Source organism: Phodopus roborovskii, unplaced genomic scaffold (assembly GCF_943737965.1).
Source record: "Phodopus roborovskii unplaced genomic scaffold, PHOROB, whole genome shotgun sequence".
Classification (NCBI taxonomy): Eukaryota; Metazoa; Chordata; class Mammalia; order Rodentia; family Cricetidae; genus Phodopus; species Phodopus roborovskii.
This window is the reverse complement of record NW_026126408.1, coordinates 13992984-14015323: the sequence shown is the minus strand read 5'-3', so window position 1 is coordinate 14015323 and position 22340 is coordinate 13992984. Positions and strand designations below refer to the sequence as shown.

General features: G+C 43.9%; 1 protein-coding gene across 1 annotated transcript in view; it reads right to left on the bottom strand.

Annotated features, from left to right (window-relative positions):
* Window positions 1-19674: 19674 nt before the first annotated feature.
* Window positions 19675-22340, bottom strand: part of Plb1 (phospholipase B1) — a 96062-nt gene continuing 93396 nt past the window's right edge. The window contains exons 56-57 of the mRNA XM_051181827.1: window positions 20920-20994; window positions 19675-19847 (exon numbers count right to left, since the gene is read on the bottom strand). Coding sequence (XP_051037784.1) covers window positions 19683-19847; window positions 20920-20994 — 240 coding nt within the window. The 3' untranslated portion in view covers window positions 19675-19682. The remainder of the gene's footprint in view (window positions 19848-20919; window positions 20995-22340) is intronic.

Here is a 22340-nt window from a genome sequence, read left to right as displayed (position 1 = left end):
ATTCCATCTTCTAAAGCAGCTGGAGGCCCCTCTGTGCAGCCTGGTGCCTGTGGGTAGGAGCTTGGCTTGGCTTGCCCCAACTGTGCATCTGAGCTACCCAGTGTCCAAAAAGGAAATCATTCTCACCACACTCTCAGGGCTTTGTGGATGGGTGTGCTGTGTGCCTGTCATCAAGGCTTATGCAGAAACTAGAGTGTTGAGTCCTCAATGCTTCCTGTACATAGACTAGTAGAATCATGGAGATTTCTGGAGAAATTGGGAAAAGGAAATAGTAGAAAAGGGTAAAAGAAGTCTTTTAGGGGGTGGAAAACTGAAGGAAAGCAAAAAAGGGAAAGGGACAGCAGAAAGCGGTCAGAAGACAGGTAGCAATTGCTCAGCAATTCAGCTCTGCACATATTATGGCCCTCCTGCATACCAGGTATGAACGCAACTATCATTTCAATGCTCCTAGCCAGGTACTTTGCCACTCAGTAAGGTGAAACAGTCTTTAGGGGCAGATGTCACCAGGGGTATCCAGTGTTCTAAACAGCTCCTTGAACGTAGCCTAGGAAGCATCTGCCTCAGTAGGACCATCCATGGCCATGACCTTGGCTTCTATTCCTTTTGAAGACATCACCAGAAGCTCTTGGAAGACCTGGACAGTGTCACCACTGATTTTGTAGTCTCCTGGCAGGAAAGATAACAGTAAATTAATGTCCTAAGAATCTGATGAGTGACCAGGCATGGAGATTCAATTAAAAAAAAAAAAAAAAAAAAAAAAAAACACTCAAAACAAAGCAAAAAAACCAAAAACCATCAGAGACCAAAGAGGGACTTTCCAGCCCAGACAGGGTATAAAATACTAGTGCCTTTGAAATTTACTATGTGTCTTAATGTCCTGAGGATCTTGTTAAAATCCCACACGGGCTTTAGCAGAGAGGTGTGGGGAGCTGGGGAAATGGTATAGTTGGTAACACACTTGCTGTGTAAGCATGAGCACCTGAATTCAGATCCCCAGCACACATGTAAAGAGCTGGGTGTGTCTGTAAGCTTAGTGCTGGGAGGGTAGAAATATGTAGATCCCTGGAGCTTTCTGATCAACCAGCCTAGCTGAACTGGTCAGCTCCAGGTTAATCGAAAGACAATGTCTCAAAAAAAAAAAAAAAAAAAAGTGTAGAATGACTAAGGAACTTGTCTGAAATTGAGCTCTGGCCTCCACACACATGTATGAGCATGTACACACAAACACAAATATAAATACAGACACATACATGCATACACAGGGAAAGAAGGAAATGGAAAATTATTGTTTGAGATTCAGACATTAAGGTTCTTGTCTTATCTGCCATCTGCTGAGCTGTGTAGCCCAGCAACGATGAACTTCATCTGAAGGAAGTCCAAGAGCCAGAGAAACTAAGTCCTATGATGTCTGGGACCTCACAGCTGGAAGTGACAGGGCTGGAATTCAGATCCAGGTCTTTGGATTCCATAGTATATGCTGCCACTGCTATTGTCAGTCCTCCAAGGGGCCTTATCCTTCAGTTTCCCAGTCTCCTCTCTGTGTTAGTCCTCTGGTGGGAGGACCCTGTCCTGTGCAGAGGGGCAGACCCCTTCTACAGCAGGGGCCGAGATCCTCCTAGTCAGAAAGGGATAAGTGTGTGTAATGGCCAGCTTTGCTTGGCTTGTGGCCAAGTTTAGGGGCCAAAGCCGCAGACTGAATGGGCCTCTTCATTCAAACAAACTCTTAATTCACTGAGATGCGTGGGGATGTGGTCAGGGATGTCGCTGCCACTCTATAACTTGGATTTTTGTAGAGTCAGCCTTCAAAAGGCATTTATTTGTATCTCTATAAACAGAGCAAGAAGCCCCTTGCCACACCCCTACCCCCCCAAGTCTGTGATGTGTCAGAAAGATATTAGGCCATAAAGTAATGGTAATAAATGCCTAGCACTGTTATGATGATGAAGATGTTCAAAGTACTGCCAATGTTTCCTTTCATCTTCATCCTCCTGGCCTCCTTTTAAGGTAGGCAGGACAGATATTATTATGTTCATATTACAGATGAGAAACAAAGACTCAACAAAGTTCATAGATCTAGATGCAGAAAACAATGGCACGGTGTTCTTTAGACCATGCTGAACATACACACTGTCGTGGCTGCTTGTCTGTCACCATGCAACAGAGAATGTCCCAGTTCTGACAGATTTATTACCAGCTATTTATCATTTTCTCATTACCAAAGGGGAAAAATCTAGGCTTTAGAAAAACACCTGAAAATTGCCCAACCTAGTACCCAAGAGCCAGGAGATGGTCCACCCAAGGGAGGGACAGGAATAATGCTTCTCTACATGTAAAGCACATGAGTTGGAGGTTGGCAGCAATAGCTGGTGTGTAGGGAGTACAAGGTAGAGGTGTGAGGGCTGTTAGGTCAGGGTCAAATCTAGAAGAGACGGGGAGGAGGCAGGCTACATCCAGAGTCTGGGCTTTAACAACCAAAGCCCAGAATTACAGAGGAAAAATTGTCAGAGACTCACATCTGGCAACCTAACATTGGTACCAAGAAAGGAGAGGGAGGCAAAAAGAAAATAACAAAAATGTGAAAAATAGTTGATCAGAACAGAGATGCTTTTACATGATGATGCTTTACATGAGAGAGAGAGATCTAGGGCTCTAGGTTCATGTGTTTAGATTGGCTGGAAATGTGTAGGAAGGCAAGCTGGTCAGTGCATGTTGGTGAGAGGCCAAGGATGCTCTTGGCATAATTTGTTTAGAGAAAGGGTTTTTTTTTGTTTTTTTTTTTTTTTTTTTTTTTTTTTGGTGTTTGCCAGTTCACAACACAAATAATGACACGGAGTCTTATTAATTATAAAAGCTTGGCCGTTATCTTAGGCTGGTCCAAATAGCTCTTATAGTTTAACCTGGTTTTACTAATCTGTGTTCTACCATGTTGCTCCATTACCATTTATTCTGTAGTCTGTACCATATATTCGACCTCTTCAGTGTCTTTCTGGAGCGCCTCACATGCCTAGATTCATCTACTTCCTCTCTCTCTCTGCCTCGAAGTCCTGCCTGTACCTCCTGCCTAGCTATTGGCCGTTCAACTCTTCATTAAACCAATCACAGCAATATATCTTCACACAGTGAACAAATATCCCACAACAAAGGGTACTAACCCACACCGATCTTGAACTCCCTGTATAGCTGAGGATGATCTTGCACATCTGATCCTTTTGTCTCCACCTGCTGGGTGTTGTGATTGAGGTGTCTGTATCCCATTTATGTGGTGCTGGGGGTTGAACCCAGGTCTCTGTGAATGTTAGCCAGGTACTCTGTCAATGGAGCCATGTCCCAGCCCCTAGTATGACTTTTAAGAAGCTGTTTCTGAAACTGACCCAGGAGAGTAGTACTCTGTAGGATGCCTCTTCAGGGAGGGAGAGGGGAAGGTCTATTGTTCAGTAAAGATGGCACAAGAAGCTCAACAGGTGTCTTTAATGAAGATTCCACATTACCTCGAACAAGAATACAGGCAACCTATTCCAAGTGAGAGGAAATGAGAGCAGTTTTCCAAGCTTTTTTTTTTTTTTTTTTTTAATCTTGGCACAGCTTAATATTTCCTGGAACACAACCCACCATTTTATCAGCTTGGCTAATGGCCATACCCACAATGCTTTGTACCTTCTGCACCTGGCCCCTGGCCTCTTACCTCATGTTGGAGGTTGGGCACCTAAATAAGACAAGACACTGTTGAGACTTTAGCCCCTCTCCTGTCTCTATTTTGCTTTTTCCTTTTAGAATCTTTCCCTAAGCATTGCTATAACTTGGTTGTTGCTACAGACTAATTTGCTGCTAGCTAATGTCTGGCATTTTGTCCAATGGGGGTTGCTCACCTGTTCCAACTAGTGTGACAAACTAAAGGTTAACAAAGCCTGGAGATTCCCTGACCTTTCTCTGGCCACCAGGCTGTACTCTGCCCACCTTGTTTGCCCAGGTGAGCAGGAAGGAGAAGAGCCTGGACAGACTCTGCCAGGCTCTGCTGTCCCTTTGTATCTGTCGCTTTCTTGTGTGTGCCCATGCCCAGCTGGGCTTGTCTGGCAACTCTGCCAGGTTTTCTGTCTGGACTCTTTCTTGCTCCTTTCCTCTGACCGCATCCCTCCTGTAATGGAAAGATCCTAGTTGATCTGCTACGGCCTCCAAGTGGGTTGCAAACTTAGGCAACCACTGGAATTATGGGGAAGCATGGGGTAGAACCATAGAATTGCCTTTCTAGTAAGTTCTGTGGGATTCCAGTGCTGTTGGCCTGAGGGCCATGCTTTGAGAATTGCAGACCTATAGTTCCCAAATGTGAGATGGTTGGGAAATGTGATAAGAAGCTATATTAGCTACTTGTCTTAATAGCTGTGATAGAGAAAGGGTCTCCTTGGGCTCACAGTTTGAGGGCTCATAGTTTGAGGGTACAGTCCATTATGGTAAAGAAGTTCTGGAAGCAGGAGCTTAAGAATGCTGATCACATTGCACCTGTATGCCCTTCCTTGTTCAGTTGAAATTTTTTTAAGTCTAGGACCCAAGCCTAGGGAATGGTATTGCCCATTTTAGGTGGGTCTTCCAACCTCAATTGAATATAATTAAGATAATCCCTTCCAGGTATGCCATGCATAGGCTTATCTCCTAGCTAAGCTCCTATCCAGCTAGCAATCAATATTAACTACCACAGGCATGCATATTTATGGGGCTTACTGAATAGAAATCTCTAGAGGCCATGGTTCTTCCTGCCCTGCACTTCCTTGCCCTGGCCCAGTGCTGGCTGGTCAGCTTCCACCTTTCCCATTCTCCTGGTTGTGAATGTTCCTATTGCTTGCTTTAAACCCCATCTCTAGCTTCTTTCCAGGCTTTCTCTGTATGCATTCACACCTTGTTGCTGAGTGGGAACTTTCTGTCAGTTTTGATTCTCTCTCAAACATTTTCTTTGACTTAGGTTGGCAAGATGCCCAGTGAAATATAAAATTCAGAAGAAATAACAAATATTTTGGGGCATGTTAAGGTTTGAAATTGAGTCTTTATGTGGACCCAGGTTGGCCCTGGACTTGAGCCCTTCCACCTTAGTCTCCTGAGTACTGGAATATAAGTTTTTAGTATATCTCTTATGTAGCATTTGTGACATAATTAAAATAATGTTACTTGGGGTAGGGAATCTGGTTAAGTGTTTACTACACAGGAATGAGGATCTGAGTTGATGCCATCAAAGTTTGGGCATCAGGTGTGGTGTTGCACACCTTTACTACCAGCACTTGGAAGGCAGAGGCAGGTGGATCTCTGAATTCAAGGCCAGCCTGGTCTATGTAGCAAATTCCAGGACAGCCAGAGCCACATAGAGGAACAACTGCCTCAAACAAAGCAAAGTTGGGCATGGTGAATCATGCTTGTAAAATCACAGGAGTGAGGGATGGAGACAGGATCTCTAGGCTTGTTAACCAGCTAGTTCAGCTGAATCTTAAAGCACCAGATAAAAATGAGATACCCTGATCCAGAAAATGATGTTGAGTGACTGAGGAGGCATTTTGGTCTCTACATGCATGAACACACTAATGTACTTACTCTATATATAGATGCACATATATGAATAAGTGCCCACATATAAATATTATTTATTTGAAGTGAAATATTCCATCAAGCATCCTGTATTTTCTTCTAACAAATATAGTTGCCCTTGGAATGCCATTTTGGTTAGGACAGTTTTGACAGACCCTTTTAGGATTTGTCCTTGGTCTCACTTATTCTCTACCCCATCCTTTATCTATTTACCTCGAGTTCATTTGTCTGTCACTTCATTGTGAATCTTACCATTCGGTTTAGTTTCTCTAGACTTAACACCTGTGGTCTCTTACATCTCCTGTCCCCTATGGTCAAGCCATGACTTGCACACCAATATCAAGGTTCACTATATCCAAGCCATCAGAGATCTCCACTCACAGTTGGGGCTAAGATCAAGTCCTAATATATTCAAGCCACCAGAGCCTTCTCTCTACTGGGATCCAAATCAAGGGCTACTACAATTAAGCAATTAGAAGGTTCTACTCTAAACTGGAATCAAGTTTAAGGCATAGTACAATCAAATCATCAGAGCCTTCTGCCCCAGTTGGGGCTAAGAGTGAATGTTAATACATTCAAGCCCACCAGAGCCTTCCACTCCCAACAGTCCCCCAGAGACAAAAGGACTTAGGAATGCATCCTTAGATAGCAAAGAGCAAGAAGAGCCCTTCAAATTAATTCATTAAATTTATGTCAATACAATTATAATCCTGCTACCAAGGGAATGGAAGCTTCTTTTAAAATGTATTTTTAGTAATATTTTAATTCATTTTTTGAAAACTTCATACATGTATACAGTGTTTCTTGATCATATCAACCCTTCACTCCTCCTAGCTCTCCCCTAACAGGTCCCCCTTCCATGAAAAGGAATCTCCTATGAAGCGATCTACTAAGACAGCTTGCAATTCTTTCTTTTCCCTTTGTGATATTTGTGTGTGCGTGTGTTCACAAGAACTCATGTAAGCCACTGGGGTTTGGGAAGGAAGCATGAAGCTATCAGTGGGAGTGGTTGATTAGTTTACAACTCAAGAGTTTTAGAGGGACAGAGCAAAAAGTTGCTGTGGATGTTGGTTCAGAGGCAAACATGGGATCAAATGAACCCACCACTACATCCCCACTGCCTCAGGATACCGGTGGTAAGAACAGTTCACTGAGACATCAGGGCATCACACAGAGCAGTCAGAGAACAAGACGGTATGCGTGCAACCGGACACAGCCATTGTGTAATGTGAGACCATAGTGACAAGTGAGTTCCAAGGCTGCAGAGAGAAGCAGGGATCCTGGCTGAAAGTTGAATCTGAGTGAGTGGAAAACGTAGAGTTCTAGAGAATAAAGACATGTCTTTCCCTGTCCTCCAGTGTAAGGTCCACCAGGAGAGGCAGGGTGGGTGACACTTTGCTGTTGTTTCTAACTTGTACTCCTACTGGGAGGTTTTGTGATGGTGTGGTAGTGGTGGTGGTGGTGGTGTGTGTGTGTGTTTGTGTGTGTGTATGCATACATGCATGCACCCTCCTGGAGGTGGCTGTTCTTATAACCCACTATAAACTTGATATTACTGTTCTCAAGTTTTTGTTTGTTTTCAGGACATGGTTTTTCTCTCTCTGCAACAGTCCTAACTGTCCTGGAACTTGATTTACAGACCAGGCTGGCCTCAAACTCACAGAGATCTGCCTGCCTGGGGTTAAAGGCATGTGTTGCCACGCCTGGTTATGTTCTCAAGCTTTAACATGTTCCTACGTCATTTGGCGATGAAGCAGTGGAATGGTTAGTGTGGGGGAGGAAGCTGGAGATTTGTTGAGATACAAACTGTTGTCTGTATCCATCCTTGGAAACTAAGGCTCTGAAGATCGGGGGTGGGCCCAGCAATCTGCCATTTTAAAGAGCTTGCCAGGCAATCTGATGACAGGGGAACTTTGAAAATATTTGAACATAGCTGCAGAAGATAGTTCCTCATGCTACACCCCTGCTTTAAAGAATACCCTGTTGCTGAGAAGATAACAGTCAAATGCATCCTTGATAGAGGCCGGCTCTCCAGGCATCTTCATAGTTTCTCAGACCCAAAACCTAGGGAGGAAAACTTAGTAGGAGATCTTGTCTCACCAAGGAAGTATAACCACATTATCATCTCTTAAGAAACTGCTGTGTAATGGGGCTAAAGGATGGCTAGGCAGTTAGGAACATTTTGCCTCTCTTATAGAGGACCTGAGTTCTATCCCCAGCACCCACATGGCCGCTTACAACCATCTGTACCTCCAGTTCCAGGTATCTTATGTCCTCCTCTGGCCTCCACAGGCACCAAGCATGCACATGGTGCATAAACATACATACACGCAGGCAAAATACTTATCCAGATAAAAAATAAGAATAAATCTTACAAAGAAAACAACACTGTGCAAGGTTAGTGGGAAGAGGTCAATATCCTTTCCTTAGCAGAAATGGTTTTTACTCATCAGCTCCAAACAATATGTTGTCCAAACAGTTCTTGGTTTACCCCTTAAGTCCAGGTAGAGGCAGACATGTGCAGTTGCTGTGTCTCCTTCCTCATCTTAGAAGGTTCCTCTCACCTGCTTTCATCACAGCATCTGCTTCGTTGGCATGTCAGTTTCTCAGCCAGCCCAAATACCCATTTATGACCGCTGTCCTGGACAGGGATGCTCCTGAGATACTCCCACCATTGTGTTCAGTGACCCCTGGCTTCAGAGACAAGCTCTAACTTCATACATTGTCTTTCATTGGAAACTCAGTGTGTTGCAAGTGTAGAATGATGGATGGATTGACACATGCTTGTGACACATTCATGTACTGCTTCTCAGGACAGAGCACTTTTTGGTGCTGAAGCCAACCCCATTTTGGAGTATGTGGGGGGATACAGTAGGATATAGGAAATAAATACTAACTTGACGGCTTACATAAGGCCAGGAAGAATTTTGCCTCTCTATGCTATTTGTGGGTAGATGCTGGTGAACTTACTGAGCATCACATGCCACATTCCTTAGGGGCGGTGTACTATGGTGACTGTTCCCTAAAATTGCAGAAATTTGAAATTTTGTCACCAAAATTTGAAAGGCGTCTGATGACAAGTTAAATAAATTAAAAGCACAAGAAAAACAGCAATGCTGGCTGGCTCCTGACAGAGAATGCTTATAGCCACATGATGAAATTCAAGCTATGATGATCTAATGGGAGCCAACATCAAGGCATAATACTAGGGTAGTTCAGAAGTCTGGATTGCGTATGGGTTGATTTCCACTCCTCCCTGATATTGCTCAACCCCTCCTTATAAGGGGCAACTGGTACCTTCAGACATAAACTAGTGACATTAAGCCATACGGAGGAGCAAGACATCAAAGGAGCCGGCACAGGGTGCATGTTGATGAATCACTACACTTTACAGAGCAGTGTTTGAAATCACAGGCTCTGAGCTCCATACGGCATCAAAATTTCACACAACCATAAATGTGATATTTAGGAGTTTTAATTTTTCTCCTCTCCTTTAGGTTTCCTTCTTGTAGTGATAAAAAGTACCCACATGTCATCATGTTTAAATAAGAGAGATCACACAGCAGCCAAGAGAATAGATACTTGCTTTTTACACTGGTGGGAAATGCATGGAAAGTGCAATCACATATTAGAGCAAATTATACCCTAAAGCACCCCATATGTTTAGTCTATAATATTTATTGCTTTTAGTCAGCTATGAAATATGGAATGACTCTGCATATATTTGTGTGTGTCCCACCAAAGAAAGAAATGTATTAGTGAATTTATTCTCAGTAGAATATTTTTTAATTCAAGTTATATTTTGGAAACTTGAGTGTATGTAGCTCATGTGTTTAACATGTAAGAGGCTCTTGAGTTCAGTCCCCAGGACAAAACTCAAAACAATGATGCTTTGGGGCTGGAGAGATAGTAATGCTCTAAATGTCTTTCTCCCATAGTGCTGATGGTCTATATTGAACAAGTGTGGCTGTGTGTATGAAAGCAGATTCCTATGTAAGAATACAAATAGACTCTGTTCATGAGATGGTTTTTGCTGTATCATTTACTGGCTACTGCAGCACAGTCAGAATTCTGTAGAGTATCTCAGGCTATCATCATCCATGAGGTAATGCCAAACACAGGGTTTTCAGTTTAATAGAATTCTCACGGCATTTTGTAATGAGAAGAGGAGTCACCTCAAACATGTTTTGGCCAGGCAAGAGCCATCCTGGTTGGAGATGAGTTATGCATTTTAATCAGTAGCTTGCTCCAAATGTGTTTCCCTTTGTGCAGCTGACAACTGGGTGTCAGTAGCATGGCACACAGAAACTATTTACAAAAAAGTAAAGTTGGTTCATAGGAAAGAAGAAATGATTCCTTTTTGAAAATTGGAGTGTATAGCAATCTTCAGGTTGCTGACAAGTATAAATATAAATCTTTTAAAATATGACATCTGTTTATTTTTATTTATTTAGAGGTTTTTTTATTGTTGAGACAGGGTCTCATATGTCCCAGGGTGACTTTGAACACACTGAGTAGCCATGGATATCCTCAAACTCTGGATCCTCCTTCTTCTACCTCCACAAAATGCTAGATTACAGGTGTGTGCCACCACACCCAGTTTTATGTAGTGCCAAGGACCAAATCCAGGGCTTCAGAGATGTTAAGACAGGCACCTCGCCTACTACCCGGATGACAAGCCCAGCCCTGAAGGTGATTTTTGTGTGCATGTTAATGTGTATTTAATATGCTTGCCATGCACATACGTCATGGATAAATGACATCTATCTTCTTACTTCCCCTTGTTATAGGCAGGTTCTCCTCTTGTTCACCCTTTCGTAAGATAGTCTAGCTAGCCTGTGACTTCCATAACTCCCATCTCTGCCTACCATCACGACACAGGTATGCTAGGATGATAGATATATGTGATGGTTTTTAAAGGAGTTGTGGAGATTCAGATGCTGGCTCTCATGTTCACATTGTCACTGCTTTTCTCATTGAGACATATTCTCAGTTCTTGGAGGTATTTTTTAAAGGAAAAGTTGGGGCAGGTGTCTGGAAATGCTACTATTACATAACGCAGCAGCAGGAGCCATCTGTGCACATTCAAACCAACTTAGAAGGAAGTGTTCTGAGATGGGATCTGGTACTGCAGACCTGTAGCCCCAGATGCTTGGGAGACTGAGGCAGGAGGATCATAAAGGCAGGCTGTCTGAGCTGTAGAGTGAGTTCAAGGCCTGTCTGTGCAACAGAGACTGTCAAAACCCTTGGTGGGGGGGGGACTGGCTAGTCATATTGCTCAGTGGTAGAGAGGTACCCCCCAGCAAATGCAAGGCCCTCAGTTCAACCCCCCAGTATAAAAATAACAAAACACTCAAAAGGAGGAATAACTGTAGGGTAGAAAGAAGCTTTAGCAGAAATGAGAAGTCTTCCAATTGAATCACTTCTCCTCCCAAGCAAGCAGACACTGAGCAAAAGGCTAATATTCACAGAGGCATTTCAACATATTTTTGGAGAATTGCATGAAATTCTGCTAACCAAGAGACAATTGTGGCTACCTATCTTTCTGAGGAATTTTTCCAGCTACAATAATCTTTGAAGTCAAATTTAGAAAGGCTAGGTGGTTTTAAAACAGTGAAATCTATTCCATCAAAATGCTCTTTCCCCACAAGAGTACTATTTTGGCAAAAGGCATATGCTTATTTTATCTGTAACTTTAATTATAACATAATTATTATGTCATCATTATAATTATAACTATAACTTTAAATGCATTTTCTTTAAAAATTATACTTATTTGTGCATATAATTGTGTGCGTGTGTATATATGTAGGTACACATGTGACACAGCATATGTACAGGTGTCAGATGGCAACTTGTAGGAGTTAGTTTTTTCCTACAACATGAGTTCCTGGGATTGAACTCAGGTCCACAGGCTTGTAGCAAGTGTTAGCCACTGGGACATTTCATCAGCCCCAATCCTAGTTTTGTCACAAAAAATAATATACATAGATATAGAGATACTTACAAATTTGTAAAATAATTTATTTAACTTTATTTTATGTGCCTTGGTGTCAGATCCCCTAGAACTGGAGTTACAGACCATTGTGAGCTGCTATGTGGGTTCTGGAAATTGAACTTGGATCCTCTGGAAGAGCAGTCAGTGCTCTTAACTGCTGAATTACCTCTCCAGATCTGATACTTACAAATTTTATATTGGGTTGTATGCCTTAGGAGTATTTCCTGGGTTGTACATAATGGAAAAGTTAGGACCCCCAAACCAGATTTCTGTCTCTTTGCTGGCAGGCCTGTGCCTGTCTGGAGGAAGGGGTAATATATAGACTGGTCCAGGTTATTTTTGTTATGGAAACAGCATCAGTATCGACTTGAGGACAGCAGCAATGAATCAATGAACACTATCAGAGGAACAAAGGCAATCAAATAAAATAGGAAATTGAAGTGCTTCCCATGACTAGTACTAACAATAGCTAAATCTCCTAAGTGAGCTCTGTGCCAAGAAGTGCCCCGTGCCTTTTCTCAGACTGTCCTATACACCTACCACTGCCATACAAGGTCTGAGTCATGGTGGGAATGCCCACAGGGTTGGTTTCATAGTACCCAGACACCTGGAAGTAGGGGGCTGCTTTTTTGAACAATTTAGGAAGTTGCTTAGGTTTCCTTGTGTGTCTAGGGGATTTCAATTCCATAGAGAGCCTGGTCTTGTGCCCTGCTGTGTAAAACTATAAAAATAGGAGTGGAGAAGAAAGGTCAAACACCAAGTCTCCATATGTAATGATGTCATCATGGTCCTTACCCGTCCCCATTCATGTGCTCTGAGCTATTTTTCCATCAAGGGGGGGGGGATCCCAGCTGCCTGCAGGCTTGCCTCCTGCACTCTGCTCTAGGCTAGGCAACTTCTTCTCCAGAAGATTAATACCTTTCAGCTGGAAATTTGTCCTGAATATATAAAGGGGACAGAGGTGTAGTGATGTCTTGTTGCTGGTGCTAAATGGTCTAGGCATGGTCAGTTTTGCAGGGTGGACTGTGAGTCAGTTCAAAAGAGCCTCCATGGCTGAATGCTGCTGTTTAAAAATTCTTCATCTGGCTGGTGTGTTGGTGCAGTCCTTTAATCCTAGCACTCAGGAGGCATAGGCAGGCAGAGGTCTGTGAGTTCAAGACCAGCCTGGTCTACAGAGTGAATTCCAGAATAGGCTCCAAAGCTACACAGAGAAACCCTGTCTCAAACAAACAAACAAACAAACAAAACACAAAAGCAAAACAAAAATTCTCCATCAGGTTTCACAAAGATCCCTGTAGTTTATTTTTGCCCTAACTCTTACGAACTATGTAGTTCGTATGGTCTAGGCAAGGATGAGGTGGTCCTTATGGGGCAGTATGAAGCACTTGACTGAGCTGGTGGTCAACTCCAAAGCCCATTACTACCTTGGAAATCAAGTTGAGAAGTAAACTCAGCCTCAAACCAGACCTTGAATGGTTGGTTGTATTACAAAGTACCTTGGCAAGGTGGGTAGGGAAGGCAGCCAAATCCCAGGGAAGGTTTGGGGATTAGGGAGTGAGAACCTATCCTCTCTTTATTCCTGGGCCCCAGCTTTGGCCACTGAACACACTAGCACATAAAATTGCACTGCCCATCTTTTTCATTGGCCTTCTGGGACTTGACAAAGGCAAGACCAGTCCAAATGGAATTTTATCATAGAGGCCTGCCATGTGACTTCCCTGCCCACCCCGTGGGGGAGCAAGCTGCTGCCCTCCCCCCAGTCATTCCACTCCAGAGAGGGCCCTCCCTGGAGGCACCAGTGCAAGACTGAGCTTTGCTAGTTGCATTAAGGGCTCACAGTTCTATTCTATTCTAGTTGGAGACCCGTGGAGAGTGTTGGCAGTGGCGCAAAAGCTGCAGAGATCGGGTTTGTGGTTATGTTTTCCCTATGCGTGCACATAGGAGAATAACTGCAGCTCTTATTGATCAAGCATGCTCCCCACCACACGCTTTCATACAGTTCTCATTTAACGGGGGAGGGCAGGCTTCTTGCTTTTTATTACAGTCGGGCTGGAGAGATGGCTCAGAGGTTAAGACCGCTGGCTGCTGCTCTTCCAGAGTTCAACTCCCAGCAACCACATGGTGGGTCACAGCCATCTATAATGAGCCCTCTTCTGGCCTGCAGGGATACATGCAGACAGAACACTGTATTCATAATAAATAAATAAATTTCTAGAAAAAGAAAAAATAGGGCTGTTCTTTATAACTCAGGATTAGAGACCCCTTTCAAATCATCTACCCCCAAGTCCAGGGAAGCATGGTTGTCAGTCATTGAGCCTGACTGTGCTTGAGGTTTGACTTGACTAGAGATAAAATCCAAGTGACACAAACACCACTTGTGTGGAATACATTTAGGGGCACTTGCATTTTTTAACCACTGAGCCATCTCTCCAGCCTCTTCTTAAAAATAATTTTTTGTTCTTTGTTTCTTGGCAAGACATGGTTTCTCAATGTAACTAACCTTGGCTGTCCTGGAACTTGCTCTATAGGCCAGGCTGGCTTTGAACTCAGAGATTCATCTGCCTCTGCCTCATGAGTGCTGGGATGGAAGGCATGTGCCGCCACTGCCTGGTTTTTCTTATTTTAAAAATTATTTATTTTTGAGACAGGGTATTACTATTTAGTCTTGCTGGCCTGAAACTTACAATGTAGCCCAGGCTGGACTTGAATTCAGATATCTGTTTGTCTCTGTCTCCTACATGCTGGGTGTGTGACACTATATCTAGCATTTTAAAAAATAGAAATCCACAAGTCACCATAATGTCATAGTGTCAGGCTCAGTTATATATAGCAGCTCAGGGTTACTGCTGGCAGTCCTGGTGTCTATACGAGACACACCCATCACTGAGTTACCCCTCTGGCTATCTGAACAGTTAACTGATTTATTTTTCTCTAGTAATGAAATATTTCATTTATGGAAGTTCTATTTGGTTCTCAGTTCTTTTATAAATATATTGCCTTACTCTTACATCTTAAACTTTTATGTCTAAAAATGCTTAATATTTTATGTGTATGTGCCTGAGTATATATGTATACCACATGCATGCAGTTACCTTCAATGGTCAGAAACTAGAGTAATCAGTGGCTATAAGCACCCAATGAGGATGCTGAGAACCAAACCTAGGTCCTTTGGAACTGAGACACTCCTTAATTAAAAAAAAAGTTGATATGCTCATGTGTTACTATGTGATGACATTTTCGCCAACAGGGGACCACATACAGGATGGTGCTTCCATAAGGTTATAATGGAGTTGAAGGTTTTTTTTTTTTTTAATCATGTAGTGATGTCATAACTCTGTGTGTGTGTGTGTCTATTAGTTACTTTTTCATTGCTGTGATAAGACATATGGCCAAGACAACTGTACTAGCTAGTTTTATGTTAACCTGACATAAGCTAGAGTAATCAGAGAGAAAGGAGCCTCAGTTAAGAAAATGCCTCCAGAAGATGGGGCTGCAGACAAGCCTGGAGGGCATTTTTTGATGGGGGAGGACCCAGCTCACTCTGGGTGGGGTCATCCCTGGGTGGTGGTCCTGGCTTCTATAAGAAAGCAGGCTGGGGGAGTCATGAGGAGCAAGGCAATCAGCAGCACCCTCCATGGCCTCTGCATCAGCTCCTGCCTTCAGGTTCCTACCCTGCTTGAGTTCCTGTCCTGATCTCCTTCAATGATGGAAGTGTAAGCTGAAATTAGTCCTTTCCTCTTCATGTTGCTTTAGTCATGGTGTTTCATACAGCAAGTGACCCAAGCTAAGAGAGCAACTTAAAGAAACAGAGTGTATTTGTGTTCATGATTCCTGAGGTGTAAGCGTCCATTCTCATTGGAAAGTGTGGTAGCGGGACAGGCACAATGGCTGGAGCATGGGTTGAGAGCTCACATCTTTCTCCTTCCGTTTCCTTCCCTTCCCTTCCCTTCCCTTCCCTTCCCTTCCCTTCCCTTCCCTTCCCTTCCCTTCCCTTCCCTTCCCTTCCCTATCCTTTACTTTCCTTTCTTTTCCCTTTCTTTCCTTTCTTATTTTTATTTACTTATTGTTTACATTCCAACCTCAGTTCCCCCTCCCTCCTCTCCTCTCCTCTCAGAGAGCTTACATCTTAAAGTGTAAACAAGAAGCAGGAGAATGAACTGGGACTGGCTTGAGGCTTTGAAACCTCCATGCCTCTGCTTGGTAACACACTCCTCTAGCAAGGCCAGATCTCCTAACCTTCCCAAATGGCACCATCAAACACCTGAGCCTAAGGAGAACACTCAAACCATCACAGCACATGGACATAGGAGTGTGGCTGCACATGTATGGGCACATGGAGGCCATAGGCCAACTTTGAAGTGTCTTCTTTAAATGCTCTCTAGTTTTGAGACAGGGTCTCTCACTGAACCTAGTGCTCATCAGTTCTGATGGGCTAACAGGCTCATGAGCTTCAGAGACCCTTGTGTCTCTGCCCCCTTCCTCCCAGCACTGGGGTTATACACTCTAACTATCATACCCAGCTTTTTATGTGAGTGCTTGCAGATCCAAACTCAGGTCTTCATGCTTGCACAGCTGATCCATCTCTCCAGCGCTCAGCCCTGATGTCTTGGTGTAACACATTACTCATGAGTTCTTAGTGTTATCAGTGAAAACACACGATACTAAAAATAATATACATAGTATAGCATGTACAACACTCAGTAATAAATATGTCACTAGTTCTACACTTTACTATTCTCTGTATTTATAAACAAAACATGCCATGATGCATTATGAAGAGCCTCATATATTGTGGCTCTCCACCTCCCACCATCTGTCTCTCATTGAGAAAGTGTCTCATTATATAGGATTATCCAGGCTGGCATGGGACTTGAGTCCTCCTACCTCAGCCTTCCCTTCCCAGAGTTGGAACTAGAGTTGTACACCACCGTGGCCAGCTCTGTTGTATTTCTTGGTTGGCCCATGCTGTTTAGGCCTATGTAAGCACACTCTATGATCTCCCAGTGACACAATCATCTAACTACATAAATCTCAGAACCTGGCTGTCATTAGGTAATAAAGCTGTGATCCCTCTTTAGTGCAGCATCAGGTAAAATGCCATGGGTCTGATTGTGACATCTGAGTCTCACTTTCTGAGATTGTATGGTTTTGCTTATGAAAAGATTGGCTAAAACTCTTTGAAGTTAATTTTGGGTTTTGTTTTGTTTTTTTTTTTTTTTAAATCTTTTTGAGACAGGGTTTCTCTCTCCAGGTAGCCTTTACTGCTCTGTAGGCTGGCCTTGAACTCAGAGATCCACTTGTCTCTGCCTCCCAAGTACTGGGATTAAAGGCATGTGCCACCTCTGCCTGGTTTGAAGATAATTCTTAAAATCAGGTGAGTTCTTCTATCCAGGGGAATGATAGAACTGTCACTATTATAGACAATTCATTTGCATCTGGGTTCAATTCATGACTGGACTTGGTGGTCATTTTCTATTTGGAGGTTATTCTTCTACCACGGAATAATCTTCTGCTGTGTGTAATGAAAACATAACTGAGTCAATTCCCTCTTCTCTAAGGGAATTGGCTTCTTCTCCCCCTTCTTTCTCTGTAAAAAGGAGGTGATGACAGGAAGGAGTAGGGTGCCTGTCTAGCCTGATCCAAGTGCTAGAACGATGTCTATTTTCTTTTGTCCTCTTTCTTACTCTCCCACGAGATAAGACTCTCTTCAGAGTCTCATGTAAGCCAGGCTTGTTTTGAAAACACTATGTAGTAGCCAAGGATGACCTTGAACTTCTGAGTTCCCTGCCTGTACTTCTGAGTGCTATCACTTCTGGTTTATCTGGTGCAGGCGATTCAATCCAGGGTTTCATTCATTCCAGTAAACATACTGCCACCTAGGCAACAGCACTAGCCCTAGGCCTTCTTGAGAACACTCTCTTTTGAATGAATCTTTTTCACTATCACTTACAGTTCCCAATGAGAGGCAGCCCGATGCTGCCCCAAATCATAACACAAGTCACTGCTAGTCCTTTGCCTTTTCACTGTGGTCCTCCCAAGAGTGGCTGACTCATCATTCATCCTGTTTCCCCAGACATCACCTCTGATGCAGACCAGGCATGTCCCTTTCTCTACCTATACAGAATTGCCAGTCTTAAGAGTTCAATTATTCCCCATGGGCCTCTAACAAGATCATCACTCCATCTTTCAGAGCTCAATTAATGTTTCAAAAGCCTTGCTGAAGGATTCTGACTAGGTTTAATCCACATAATCTTTCCTTTATGAATTTAAAAGGTTCTATTGGGCTTACCACAGAGGTCAACATCCCTGGAAATTATTGGCTTTGCTCATGGTGTGGCTTTGGGTGTAGTCCTCCACTGTTTACCTAAAAGGACATGGCACACCTCCAGTGACATAGATCTTGAGTCCCTCATCCAAAATGTGTGACAGCTCAGTGTTTTGGATTCTGTATATTTTTTATTTGTATGTATGTAGTTGAGATACCCTTAAGGATGGAACCAAAGTATAAAGATGAGACCCACTTTTGTTTCAGACAAACCAACTACAAGTAGTCTGCAGGTAACTCTACACGATGTTTCAGTGCACCTGTCATATAGGGTCAGGCATGGAATTTTCCATGTGTACTTCCATATTGGTGCTGAGTGTGTCAGGTTTTGAGTCAGGTGTTTTCTGGGGTTGGGATGGGGACCAGGAGAAAAGGCAGACATATGGTTTGGAACTTCTAGATTTACTAGGTCATCCCAACAAGAAGCACCTAGGGATGTGTTGATACAGTTCACAGAATGAACAGGGCATGATGCATACTCAGTGTCAGAAATGGAAGCCCAGGAGAGCACTGAACATGGCCTCTTGTTTATTTTCCCCAAAAGAGATGATGAACTGCTAGGAAAGGAATTCAGTCAGTCTCCATCCCTTGAGACCACTACCCAGTAGCAAGGACTCATCCTCAGGGCTTTGCCTCAACCTTTTACTAAAAAATGTCATGTTTTCATTGGAGTAGTGTTTGGGGGTAACAAGCACCTTTGTATAATCTGCTTTTCAAAAGTGCTGTGAGCCAAGAAAGATGGGTGCTTGCATTCCAGTTTTATTGATATAGAAGTTGAGCACGAGAACAAGGTTTGAATATATGGAGCTCTAGCTTGCTCTGTCGCTCTGTGCTTTGGAAATATAGAGACGCTTAACATGAAGATGGCCATGCAGGCCTTCTGGATTCTTGTTAGGTTCCTTTGAGGTGAAATCAACATGGCATACAATTTTTAAAAAGAACTCATCACCACTGCCATTTTCAAAGTGTCCCCCCACTACCAGGATTTTGTGCAGAATAAAAGGGAGAATGTGTATGAGCCATGCAGCGCTGGCCTTGTCCTGAACCAATGGTTTGAATTTTCAGATTTAATCCAGATTTCTCTCAGGTATCAGCATGTAGAACTAGAAAGGACCTAAAATTAACACCATTCGAAAATCAGGTTGAAGGGATATGACCTAATTCCTATCCCAACCTCATTTTCTTCCAAAATGGCACATTCTTCCAGGGAAACTCCCTGAGCAACCAAACACACCCACCAGTAATCAACTGCATTATCAAAGAGCTGCCTCTTTGTTGGGAGGAGTTTGTCTTCCCAGCCAGACTGTGACATGCATAGCTCAGAAGCCATCACAAGCACTCAGGTGCTGAGTGCAATAGAGCAGGGACCGGTCAGCCTCAGATTCCAGTCAGCATCAGGTAGCCAGTGCTTTCATTTATTTTGAAACTGTGGGTTTGGTGAGTGACAAGATATGCTTGTCATAGGGCTGTAATGGAACTGGACAGGGCCAGTCTGGCTCTGGTCTTATACCCCCCTAGGCAACCCTGCCTGGTGTAGGACTACAGACATTCTGGCTCCCAAACCTGTATCTGCATCAGATGGAGGGTGAGGGCAAGGACCAGGCTAAGCTAAGAATAAAACAGTCTTTCATTGAAGGCTCTGGCCCTCTATAAACCTAGGATATCGTGACAGTCCCTTTGGCTTCTGGTTGGCCACAGTGTCCAGGGCCGCTGCAGCTGAAGATAAGAGTGGAGCTGGGAATTTGGGTATAGATCCACTCAGGGTCTTGAAACTGGTGGTGTTTGGACTTCCTTTCAGGAGCGTCTTCGGGCTCTCCACAGCATCACTCCAAGGATGCCAACCACCAGTCCACTTATTGCCGCCACTGGCACTGCCCAGTACAGCACCTTGGAGGACACTTCAGCCACCTGGTCTGGGAGAAGCTGAGTATTCCGAAGGGTGTAGAGGAGAGGGCTTTCCTGAGGAAGGAGGCAGGAGGATCAGAGGTTAAAGGGCTCTCTCTGTCCACCTATCCATCTGTCCAAATCCCATCTCTAAAAGAGAGAGATGAGCTCACTGTTGCCTGTCCTTGTAAATCTCCTTCCTTCACACTGTACCTGAACCTTCACTGTGAGAATGGGTATGTCAAGTGGTCAACACCAGTTACATATAATGTCTCTTTGGCTTCTTACCAGGGTTCCCTTTCAAATGTGATTTTGGAAGATGGGGAGTTGGTAAGCTGTTAGGAGAGTCTTGGGGTGCTGGCTGATCTGCTGCCTCTGGGTCCTTCTGGTAGTTTCCCATCCCAGGAGTGCCTAGGGCTCAGGAAAGGTCAGGGCAAAAGCCCTGGTCTTGTAGTAGATTCGAGCACCCAAGGAAGAAGTGGAAGGAGGGCAGGCATCTATCTGAGCCTGTCTCTGTGGGTCTACTGCCGTCTTAGTAAACAAATGTCAAGCACTGCAAGTATATAGCCTCTCATTGTCTAGGAGAGAGATGTAAAAAAACACATTAAAAAGGAGAGGGAGCCCAATACAGGGGTATGTTTGGGGGCAGGAGAGGAGCCCAGGGGATAAGGGGCCAATGGATGGGCAAAATCAGTAGTGAACAGAAGTAAAAACACACACGCATGCACACTAGGGGAACTACTCTGGGAAGTGTGTCTATTTGCTTAGGGTGTGAAGTGTGTAATAGTGGGAAGCAGGTCTCTCCTTTGGGCAGTGGTGATCAGATAAGGAGTCCAACGTCCTTGACAAGAATGGAGTAATTTTCTAGGACAGTCATCCAGGGTCTGCATTGTCACCCCTATCCCTGAGATCCTAGTGTCGGGCTGGGCACTACAAGATCCACAGATCCTTCTGAAGGAAAAGTAGTTTATGGCCTCTAGCCAGCATTGTCTAGCATGAATTCTTTTTGCCAATGGAGTTGTTGGCTCTTACTTCCCCTATTTTGCGGCAGCCAGAAGGGAAAATTGTGATACTGTAAGTGACAGTATGACCCGCCCCTACACATTCAGTCAACTTAGGACAGGTAGGATACTCATCGTTCACTCACAGGCGAAGGACACTTGAGTTTGGTTCGGCTGTATGTGAAGTTATTGGAGGTTGTCTTATGGCCTACTGGTTCCAGCTGGAAAGAGAAAAAGCATACCTTGATTGTGTAGAAAGTTGGTATCTGGCTTATGTGGGTACTTTTTTGGAAGGGCAGGTTGAAACCAGCTCCTTGGTAAGATCTGCTGCCCAGCTGACTTAACTCACAGGGAGAAAAAGTTGACTGAACTGGGCAGGACCCTTGAGTTGATGCCCCAAGACTTACCCAGAAGGACACCGGGGCCCCAGGAAAGAATGATCCGGGCCATAGTAAATCTCTCAAAGATCTGGGACCAGAATGCCTACTGCCTCTCCACTCGTGGGTGGCAGTGATTGCAGACACTGTATCTCCAATTTTATGAAATGGTGATCATATTTACCAACTTGTCCAAGTGTGTGCACAGCTAGTCAGTTTCAGGAGAACTTTGAAAGCATATTGGTTACCATGACATCCTTACTACACTTGGCTTGCCAGCCCTTAACTGGAGCTACTTTATGGGTTGTCACACAGATGAAAACATTTACTTGAAATATCCCAGGGAGCAGCTGTGCTTCAGTGGGGTGCAGTTAAATGCTTCCACATTAGACTCTGGGAGAAGTAGCAGGAATAGGATATACCTCCACCCCAGCAAATTTAGGTGTAATCTGTCCTGAAGTTGTGTTCTTAGGGGAGGAAAAGATCAGGTACTTTGAACTGGTCTCTCCTTCATTCATTGTGTAATTTGCTTCAGGCCTGTTCCTGGCCACCAAGCCCTGACCATGCAGGTAGTAAATATTCTTTCCATGCTGGTGCAGACCTAGGCCCTGATCTTACTGTCTGCTGTCTGAATGCCTTCCACACCCATTTCTTAGGAACTCAGAGGATGGGGAATGGCTCTGGGCTTGGGAGGGATGCCGTAAACCACAAGCACATGTATGAACCCTGTCTCAACCAACAATGACCATGCATGGTGGCCAGTGGCCTTCTCCAAGGCAGCAGGATAGCTGATACTAACTGGTGTAATTTTTAGGACATTTATTTAGGACATGGGTTATGAATATAGATATATTTCCGCTTTCTTAGAGCCAAAGAAGCACAACTATACTCTAGCAAACAGAAACACTAGGGATAGGATGAAGGGTAAAGGTCCGGTTGGCTGATTCCCAGGGCACAGAGGACATCTGTGTCCCTGTGGGTTCAAAGAGCCTCTATTTCCTCTTCCTGTTGATTCGCACCAGACTGCATCTATTCCATCCATCCTCAACCCTCTAGTGCCTGGGCTGTTTTCTGTATAACATTTTTGCAGTCAGCTATATTATATTCATGGAACCCCCCCCCCAACCTGCCCCTTGGTAACTGGCCCTATGATCCCTGCTCCTTACTCCTCCCCTATGGCATTAATCAGT